Source organism: Anolis sagrei, chromosome 11, assembly GCF_037176765.1.
Source record: "Anolis sagrei isolate rAnoSag1 chromosome 11, rAnoSag1.mat, whole genome shotgun sequence".
In the NCBI taxonomy this organism is placed as follows: Eukaryota; Metazoa; Chordata; class Lepidosauria; order Squamata; family Dactyloidae; genus Anolis; species Anolis sagrei.
The window spans coordinates 35,055,768-35,066,715 of NC_090031.1; the positions used below are offsets into that span (position 1 = coordinate 35,055,768).

The 10,948-nt window shown below is 40.1% G+C and overlaps 1 protein-coding gene across 1 annotated transcript in view; it reads left to right on the forward strand.

Annotated features, from left to right (window-relative positions):
• Nucleotides 1-1,645: 1,645 nt before the first annotated feature.
• The window catches only part of RSKR (ribosomal protein S6 kinase related), a 17,849-nt gene continuing 8,546 nt past the window's right edge, over nucleotides 1,646-10,948 (forward strand). The window contains exons 1-7 of the mRNA XM_060756657.2: nucleotides 1,646-1,976; nucleotides 6,164-6,439; nucleotides 6,519-6,602; nucleotides 6,704-6,772; nucleotides 8,150-8,219; nucleotides 10,254-10,361; nucleotides 10,590-10,630. Of these exons, the coding sequence (XP_060612640.2) occupies nucleotides 1,824-1,976; nucleotides 6,164-6,439; nucleotides 6,519-6,602; nucleotides 6,704-6,772; nucleotides 8,150-8,219; nucleotides 10,254-10,361; nucleotides 10,590-10,630 (801 nt within the window). The 5' untranslated portion in view covers nucleotides 1,646-1,823. The remainder of the gene's footprint in view (nucleotides 1,977-6,163; nucleotides 6,440-6,518; nucleotides 6,603-6,703; nucleotides 6,773-8,149; nucleotides 8,220-10,253; nucleotides 10,362-10,589; nucleotides 10,631-10,948) is intronic.

Sequence of the window (10,948 nt, forward strand, 5' to 3'; positions counted from 1 at the left end):
TGCAGTGCCTTTCATGTTCCTTGATGCGTGTCTGGGCGCTGCGTTTGGTGGTCCCTATGTAGACTTGTCCACAGCTGCATGGTATACGGTAGACTCCTGCAGAGGTGAGAGGATCCCTCTTGTCCTTTGCTGAACGGAGCATTTGTTGGATTTTCTTGGTGGGTTTGTAGATTGTTTGTATGTTGTGTTTCCTCATCAGCTTCCCTATGCGGTCAGTGGTTCCCTTGATGTATGGCAGGAACACTTTTCCTCGGGGTGGATCTTCATCTTTACTCTCGTGGTTTGTTCTTGGTCTTGTAGCTCTTCTGATGTCTGAGGTGGAGTATCCATTGGCCTGGAGAGCCCAGTTGAGGTGGTTCAGTTCATCTTGGAGGAGGTGGGGTTCGCAGATTCTTTTTGCACGGTCTGCCAAGGCTTTAATGGGGCTTCTTTTTTGACTTGGGTGATGGTTGGAGTTTTTATGTAGATATCTATCTGTGTGTGTGGGTTTTCTGTAGACGGTGTGACCCAATTGTTGGTCTGGTTTGCGGATGACTAGGACATCTAGAAAAGGCAGTCTTCCTTCATTTTCTTTTTCCATGGTGAACTGGATGTTTGGATGGATGCTGTTAAGATGGTCCAGGAACCTGTTGAGTTCTTCATCTCCATGGCTCCAAATGGTGAAGGTGTCATCCACATATCTGAACCATATCGTGGGCTTTTTCGTTGCTGTCTCCAGGGCTTGTTCTTCAAAGTGTTCCATGTAGCAAAGGACAAGAGGGATCCTCTCACCTCTGCAGGAGTCTACCGTATACCATGCAGCTGTGGACAAGTCTACATAGGGACCACCAAACGCAGCGCCCAGACACGCATCAAGGAACATGAAAGGCACTGCAGACTACTTCAACCAGAGAAGTCAGCCATAGCAGAGCACCTGATGAACCAGCCTGGACACAGCATATTATTTGAGAACACAGAAATGCTGGACCACACCAACAACCACCATGTCAGACTACACAGAGAAGCCATTGAAATCCACAAGCATGTGGACAATTTCAACAGAAAGGAAGAGACCATGAAAATGAACAAAATCTGGCTACCAGTTTTAAAAAACTCTAAAATTTTAACAGCTAAACATCAGAGAGGAAGAAACCAGGCACAGATTAACAACTCCCAGCAACAGATTTTCCCAGACTCAGGCAGGCCTTCAAATGCTAATGAAGGTGATTAGCTAACATTCACACCTAACTGCAGCAGGGAAGAGCTCCTTGCCCCACCCCAACCATTCCACAGATATATAAACCCATTGTACTAATTGCAACCAGACCCTCTGAGGATGCTTGCCATAGATGCAGGCGAAACGTCAGGAGAAATGCCTCTAGAACATGGCCATATAGCCCGAAAAAACCCACAAGAACTGAGTGATTCCGGCCATGAAAGCCTTCGACAATACATGGAAGGCTTTCTATTGAGTAAGCGGCGTCTCTTTCCAGGCTGCTTTGCATAAAGGGCGTGGCTTCGAATGCACTGCGGAGGGAGAGGGATGCGGTTTTACATAAAGGGCGTGGCTTCCACCACACTCCTCGAGAGATGCTTGTGACGTAGGGGGCGTGGTTTGTATGCTAACGAGTGTCCTGGAGAGCGGCTTGTGATTGGAGCGGGGAATCCTTTCTATTTGCATAAGACGCCCCTCCCTCCCTCTCTTCCCGGATTGGCTGCAGCTCCTCTGCCCCGCAGCTAATGCGCGACAGGGCGGCTAGTGCGGACGCGGATTAGTGTTTACGTAAGGCGGATTAAAGGATGGAGAGGCCGTGGGAAGGGTAGCCGAGGAGGAACCGGCCGGGATGGGGGCCAGCAACAGCAGCAGCCATGGAGGAAGGCCAGGCGAAGAGGAAGGGGAAGAGGAAGAGGAAGGAGAGGAGGAAGAGGAAGAGGAAGAGGAAGAAGAAGAAGGGGAGAGGAAAGGAAGAGGAGGAGAAGCCCCCGCCATTCTCAAGGTGAGCCGGGTTCCTGAGCATGCACAGAGTGCAAGTCCCCCCTTTTGGGGATGCCTTATTTATATTTATTTATTTAGAATATGAATTTTAGTTTAAAGTAAATAAATATAAATGAATATAAGATACCAGGACCGGGTTCCTGAGCATGCACAGAGTGCAAGCCCCCCTTTTGGGACGCCTTATTGATTGATTGATTGATTGATTGATATTTATTTAGAATATTAATTTTAATTTAAAATAAATAAATATAAATAAACTTATTCCCTTGCCCTGAAATTAAGGCTTGTTTACAATCTTGTCTTCTTAGCATCAGACTGCCCTGTTATTAAATAGATTTATTTATTACCACAATATTATGCATTATTATGATTGGAATAATATTTTGTTATTACAGCACCAAATATTATGAACATGCATTCATAATAATAATAATAATAATAATAATAATAATAGTGTTGATAATATTTATTTACTACCACAATATTATAATTATAATGTATAATAATAATAATAATAGTGTTACTGATAATATTTATTTACCACCACAATATTATAATATATTATTGTTAACCTCATATTATGAACATATTAACATGCATTCATAATAATAATAATAATAATAATAATAGTGTTGTTGATAATATTCATTTACTACCACAATATTATAATGTATTATTGTTAACCTCATATTATGAACATATTAACATGCATTCATAATAATAATAATAATAATAATAATAATAATGTTATTGATAATATTTATTTACTACCACAATATTATAATTATAATGTATAATAATAATAATAGTGTTACTGATAATGTTCATTTACTACCACAATATTATAATGTATTATTGTTAACCTCATAGTATGAACATATTATTAACATGCATTTATAATAATAATAATAATAGTGTTGTTGATAATATTCATTTACTATCACAATATTATAGTGTATTATTGTTAACCTCATATTATGAACATATTATTAACATGCATTCATAATAATAATAATAATAATAATAATAATAGTGTTACGGATATTTATTTACTACCACAATATTATAATGTATTATTGACATAATAATAGCACCAAATATTATAAGATTACCAAATATTATAATGTATTATTGTGAACCTCATATCATGATTATTATTATTCATAATAATAATAGTGTCTATAATATTTATTGCCACAATATTATGCATGATTATTGACCTAATATTATAATGTATTATTGTGAACTTCGTATCATGAACATGCATTAATAATAATAATAATAATAATAATAGTGTTGTCGATAATATTTATTTATTACCACAATATTATGCATTATTATTATTGGCATAATATTTTATTATTACAGTACCAACATTATTGTGAACTTAATAATAATAATAATAATAATAATAATAGAGTTGTCGATAATATTTATTTACTACCACATAATTATGTATTATTATTGACATAATATTTTGCTATTACAATACCAAATGTTATAATGTATTATTGTGAACCTCATATCATGAACATGCATTCATAATAATAATAATAATAATAATAATAATAGTGTTGTTGATAATATTTATTTACTACCACAATATTATGTATTATTATTATTGGCAAGATATTTTATAATAATTTAATAATAATATTCCAATTATTACAGCACCAAATGTTATTGTTAACTTCATAATAATAATAATAATAATAATAATAATGTTGTTGATAATATTTATTTATTACCACAATATTATGCATTATTATTGGAATAATATTTTATTATTACAGCACCAAATATTATAATGCATTATTGTGAACCTCATAATAATAATAATAATGTTGTCAATAATATTTATTTATTACCACAATATTATGTATTATTATTATTGGAATAATATTTTATTATTACAGCACCAAATATTATAATGTATTATTGTGAACCTCATAATAATAATAATAGTGTTGTCAATAATATTGAACATACATTCATAATAATAATAATAATAATAATAATAATAGTGTTGTTGCTAATATTTATTTACTACCACAATATTATGTATTATTATTATTATTGACATAATATTTTATTATTACAGCACCAAATATTATAATGTATTATAATAATTATAATAATAATAATAATAGTGTCAATAATATTTATTTACTACCACATAATTATGTATTATTATTGACATAATATTTTGCTATTACAATACCAAATGTTATAATGTATTATTGTGAACCTCATATCATGAACATGCATTCATAATAATAATAATAATAATAATAATAATAGTGTTGTTGATAATATTTATTTACTACCACAATATTATGTATTATTATTATTGGCATGATATTTTATAATAATATAATAATAATATTCCAATTATTACAGCACCAAATGTTATTGTTAACTTCATAATAATAATAATAATAATAATAATAATAATGTTGTTGATAATATTTATTTATTACCACAATATTATGTATTATTATTATTGGAATAATATTTTATTATTACAGCACCAAATATTATAATGTATTATTGTGAACCTCATAATAATAATAATAGTGTTGTCAATAATATTGAACATACATTCATAATAATAATAATAATAATAATAATAATAATAATAATAGTGTTGTTGCTAATATTTATTTACTACCACAATATTATGTATTATTATTATTATTGACATAATATTTTATTATTACAGCTCCAAATATTATAATGTATTATTGTGAACCTCATAATAATAATAATAATAATAATAATAATAATAGGTTGTTGTAGGTTATATGGCCATGTTCTTCTAGAGGCATTCTCTCCTGACGTTTCGCCTGCATCTATGGCAAGCATCCTCAGAGGGAGTGAGGTCTGTTGGAACTAGGATAATGGGTTTATATATCTGTGGAATAATAACCAGGGTGGGACAAAGGACTCTTGTCTGCTGGAGCTAGGTGGGAATGTTTCAACTGACCACCTTGATTAGCATATAGCTAATCAACAGCACAACAACAGAGAGGAAACAAACAAGGACATCTAATCACCTCTCAACAAACGTTTGCTCCAGGCACTGCCAGGCTATCAAATGCTAATCAAGGTGGTCAGCAACCCAATAATCTTGCCGTTATCTCCTATTATGTATTATTATTGGCATAATATTTGTAATTACAGTACCAGATATTATGGACCTAATATTATTAATGTGTATTATTATTATTAATAATAATAATAATAACAACAACAGTGGCAAGATTCCTGAATAAGGTCTGTAAACTGAACATCCAGCAAATGCGAATTTCCCTTTTCTATAATTTATACTGCATTTTATACTGTTTTGCTATATATATATATATATATAATATGTATTAGTATTATTGTTATTGTTGTTATTGTGTGTTGTTATCTCCTTGAGGGAATTCCCAGAATTTCAGGCAAGAAACAATCAGGGCCAGCTAACACCTCCCAACAAAGGATTCCCCCCAACAGGAAGCAGCCAGGCTTTGCAGCTGCAAGGCCATTCGATGCTAATCAAGGCGACCAGTGGCAACATTCACACTTGCCTCCAGGAGTTCTTTCTGCCATAGATGTGAGTGAAACAAAGGATCCCCCCCAGGCAGGAAGCAGCCAGGCTTTGAGGCTGAAAGGCCATTCAGTGCTAATCAAGGCAGTCAATTTTTATTTTTATTTATTTATTTTTTGTGTGTCAGGAGCGACTTGAGAAACTGCAAGTCGCTTCTGGTGAGAGAGAATTGGCCGTCTGCAAGGACGTTGCCCAGGGGACGTTGCCCAGATGTTGTGATGTCTTAACATCTCTCATGTCCCTGTTGCAAGAGGAGCTGGAGCTGATAGAGGGAGCTCAACCACGCCAAATATCATAGTGTACTATTATGAACCTAATATTACTTACATCCATTAATAATAATAATAATAACAACAACAACAACAACAACACATGTGTTTTTTTCCTGTCGCTTCATTAAAAACATATATATTAAAATATTTAGCCTTTTTAATATAATCAAAGGGAAGGGAGTTCCAAAGGTCATCTAGTCCAACCCGCAGTACTCAACCTATGTGATATCTCTGCATTGAGAACTCAACCTGCAGAGTCCTGATCAATGTGTATTAGTATTATTGTTATTGTTGTTATTGTGTGTTGTTTTGTTTTTTCCCCAGAGCCGCGATGGGCCCACCCTCTTGCCGGACGCCTCTTGGGTCCGCGGCTGGAAGGCCCTCCTTTCCAACGTGGGGGGGGCCCTTCTGGGCTTGGAAAAGGCTTTGGGCCCCCGGAACCCTTTCAAAATGGGCCAAGGGGTCCAGGCGGAGGCCCTCGGTTGCCGGGCGGAAAAGAAGGAGGCGGCAACGGCAGCAGATCGGGGCCTGCCCCAGTGCGTCTCCCTCTTCCTCCCCGAATTTCCCCTCCGGCCGCCGGTGGGGCAGCGCCAGCTCAAGGTAGGACCCCCCCCCCCACTTTGCCCATTGTCATATTACATAACATGAGCCACCCTAATATTTGTCTTTTCCCGTGCAGATTCTGGGTTTTGTGGCCAAAGGGTCGTTTGGGACGGTGCTGAAGGTCCTGGACTGCGGCCAAGGGCAGGTCTTTGCGGTCAAGGTAAGCAAGGGAATCCTGGGAGTTGTAGTTTGGGAAGAGTTGGGGGTCCCCAACTCTCTCTTCCATCCCTTTGGCTCTCTTCTTCCATCCCGTTGTTGTAGGTCGTCCCCAAAGTGGAGGTCTTGCGCCGGGACACTCTGAAGCAGTGCAAGGAAGAGGTCAGCATCCAGGTGGGTCCCACCAGGAGCCCAGCGGGAAGTCCATGCTGGTAGGGGGGGGGGGCAGGGGGGCACCCAGAGTCTCACAACAACAACAATAATGCACAGGTGGGGTTTCTTTCTGGATGGGATTTTGTCAACAGAGAATAACGGGAACTCCTTTTAGTGCCCCTTGGGACCCCCCCCCCCCCCGGTGTCACTTGGACCCCCTTTTGGCACCCCTTTGGACCCCCCCTTTTGGCACCCCCTTTGATGCCCCTTTAGACCCACCTTTTGGAACCCTTTTTGGTGCCCCTTTGGCACCTGTTTGGATCCCCCTTTCTTTGCCCCTTTGACACCCTTTTAGACCCCCTTTTGGTACCCCATTTGGACCCCCCCTTTGATGTCCCTTTAGACCCCCTTTGGGCACCCCTTTGGACCCCCCTTTTGGCACCCCATTTGGACCCCCCTTTGGCACCTCATTTGGACCCCCTCCCTTTGGCATCCCTTTAGACCCTCTTTGGGCACCCCTTTGGACCCCCCTTTTGGACCCCCCTTTGGCACCTCATTTGGACCCCCTCCCTTTGGCATCCCTTTAGACCCCCTTTTGGCACCCTTTTGGACCCACCTTTTGGCACCCCCTTTGATGCCCGTTTTGGAACCCCCTTTGGACCCCCTTTTGCTGCCCCTTTGGCACCTGTTTGGATCCCCCTTTCTTTGCCCGTTTGACATCCCTTTAGACCCCCTTTTGGTACCCCTTTTGGACCCCCCTTTGGACCCCCCTTTGATGCCCCTTTAGACCCCCTTTTGGCACCCCATTTGGACCCCCCTTTGATGCCCCTTTGGACCCACCTTTTGGCACCCCCTTTGGACCCCCTTTTGACACCCCATTTAGTGCCCCTTTGGACCCTTCTTTTGCTGCCCCTTTGGACCCCTGTTTTGGTGCCCCTTTGGACCCCCCTTCTTTGCTGCTTTGGATCCTCCCTTTTGGTGCCCCTTTGGACCCCCGTTTCAGCACCCCATTTGGACCCCCCTTTGGATCCCCCTTTCCTTGCCCCTTTGGATGCCCCTTTGGACCCCTTTTGGTGCCCCTTTGGCACCCCTTTAGGCCCCTTTTGGCACCCCTTTTGGACCCTCTTTTGGTGCCCCTTTGGATCCCTCTTTCTTTGCCTCTCTGGACCCCCCTTTGATGCCCCTTTAGACCCCCTTTTGGACCCTCTTTTGGTGCCCCTTTGGCACCCCTTTGGATCCCCCTTTCCTTGCCCCTTTGAACCCCCTTTGGGTGCCCCTTTGGACTTCCTCTTGGCACCCCATTTGGACCCCCCTTTCCTTGCCCCTTTGGACCGCCTTTTGGGTCGTAATCTGGGGGTCCTCCTGCTCACTCCCCCCCTCCCCTCTCTGTCCCCGCAGAGGCAGGTCCGGCACCCCTTTGTCCACTGCGTGGGAGACACGTGGCAAGGCCAGCGCCACCTCTTCATCCGTGAGTAACCATGGGGGCCCTGCGGCAGGCGGGCAGCGGCCGGAGTCCTGTCAACATCCCTCCCACCCTCCCTCCCTCGGAGCCATCGGTCAACTGCCCACGCATGTGACCGCAAGGCGGCCGGCCGGCCCTTCCGAGGCCTTTGCCCACCCTGCTTTTGTCCGAGAGGGAACAGATTGGGCCCCCCATCACGCCCCCCCCCCCCCCCGCATAGGATCAAGGGATTTAGATTCCCTCTGGACACATCCCGGCGCTGGACAATGGGAGGAGGACATTTAATCTCATGCGGAGCAAGCAGGGAGCAGGGCATCATGGGAGGCCAGGGCCTGGATGGGACCGTCCATTGGGCCATCAAGAAGGACACCAGCCAAGCCCTCCTGACAGATGACCATCCAGTCTTATAGATATAATACTACTACTACTACTACTACTAATAATAATAATAATAACAACAACAATAACAACAACAATAATAACAATTATTATTAATTATTATTAATTGTTATTATTTTACTGACACAAAAATACAGTATGTCACAGAAAACGAGATCTATATGCTGGATTTCATATTATTATTATTATTAATAGTCATTATTATTATTAGTAATTATTATTATTATACTGACACAAAACACAGTATGTCACAGCAAACAAGATCTATATACTGGATTTCGTATTATTATTATTATTATTATTATTATTAATAGTCATTATTATTATTAGTATTTATTATTATTATTATTATTATTATTATTATTTTACTGACACAAAAACACAGTATGTCACAGCAAACGAGATCTATATACTGGATTTCGTATTATTATTATTATTATTATTATTAATAGTCATTATTATTATTAGTATTTATTATTATTATTATTATTATTTTACTGACACAAAAACACAGTATGTCACAGCAAACGAGATCTATATGCTGGATTTTGTATTATTATTATTATTAATTATTAATGATTTATTTATATCCCGCCCCTTACAGCAATTACAGCAATATTAGCATATTTATGGAGAAGTAAGGCTATAGAGTAATATAATCTTAGAGTTGAAAGGGATCCCCAAAGGCCATCCAGTCCAAGCTTCCTTCTGCCATCAAGACACCATCAAAGCCTTCCTGACAGATGGCCATCCAGCTTCATAGATATTCGCATGTTTATGGAGAAGTAAGGCTGTACAGTCATAGAATCTCAGAGTTTGAAGGGACTCCAGAGGCCATCCAGTCCAAACTTCCTTCTGCCATGAAGACACCATGAAAGCCTTCCCGGCAGATGATCATCCAGCTTCATAGAAATGGAGAAGTAATAGATATTAGCATGTTTATGGAGAAGTAAGGCTATATGGTCATAGAATCTCAGAGTTGGAAGGGACCCCCAGAGGCCATCCAGTCCAAACTCCCTTTTGCCATGAGGACACCATCAAAGCCTTCCCAACAGATGGCCATCCAGCTTCATAGATATTAGCATATTTATGGAGAAGTAAGACTATATGGTCATAGAGTTGGAAGGGACCCCCAGAGGTCATCCAGTCCAGCCTCTTTTTGCCATGAAGACACCATCCAAGCCTTCCCAACAGATGATCATCCAGCTTCATAGAAATAGATATTAGCATGTTTACAGAGAAGTATGGCTATACAGTCATAGAATCTCAGAGTTTGAAAGGACCCCCAGAGGCCATCCAGTCCAAACTTCCTTCTGCCATGAAGACACCATCAAAGCCTTCCCAACAGATGGGCATCCAGCTTCATAGATATTAGCATGTTTATGGAGAAGTAAGGCTATATAGTCATAGAATCTCAGAATTGGAAGGGACCCCCAGAGGCCATCCAGTCCAAACTCCCTTTTGCCATGAGGACACCACCAAAGCCTTCCCGACAGAGTTTCCAGACTTCTGACAATTCCCTATATGTGTTAAAACCCATGTGTAACATCAGTGGAGTTGACATGCTTTCTGTTGCTCTCTCCTTACCTTTATTCTTCCTCCGTCCTGCCCTATCCTTCCTCCCTTCCTTCCTCTGGCCAGTGTGTTCCTATTGCAGCACGGGAGACCTCTACTCCCTGTGGAAGTCGGTGGGCCGCTTTGCGGAGGCCGTCCTTCGCCTCTTTGCCACGGAGCTGGTCCTGGTGCTAGGTGAGCGCCCACGCCGTGTAGATCATTATGGGGGGCCTCATTGGGGTCAGGATACACAGGGTTGCACCTCATCTTGGGAGTTGAGTAGCTATCCCAAAAAGCCACCCCTAATTATTTTGGATCACAGCTCCCATCACTCCCTGGGAGTTGTAGTCCAATAGGCATGGAGTTGTAATCCTGGACCAGGCTTTCTCTCTCTCTTATTTATCTCCATTCCTATTTTCCTAGCTTATCTCCATAACCTGGGCATTGTCCATCGGGACGTCAAGGTACGCAGGGGGTGGAAATTGTAGGAAAATATTATTATTATTATTATTATTATTATTATTATTATTATTATTGGGGGCATTGGGGGGTGGAAATTGTAGGAAAATATTATTATTATTATTATTATTATTATTATTATTATTATTATTATGGGGCGCATTGGGGGGATGGAAATTGTAGGAAAATATTATTATTATTATTATTATGGGGGGCATTGGGGGTGGAAATTGTAGGAAATTATTATTATTATTATTATTATTATTATTATTATTATGGGGGCATTGGGGGGTGGAAATTGTAGGAAAATATTATTATTATTA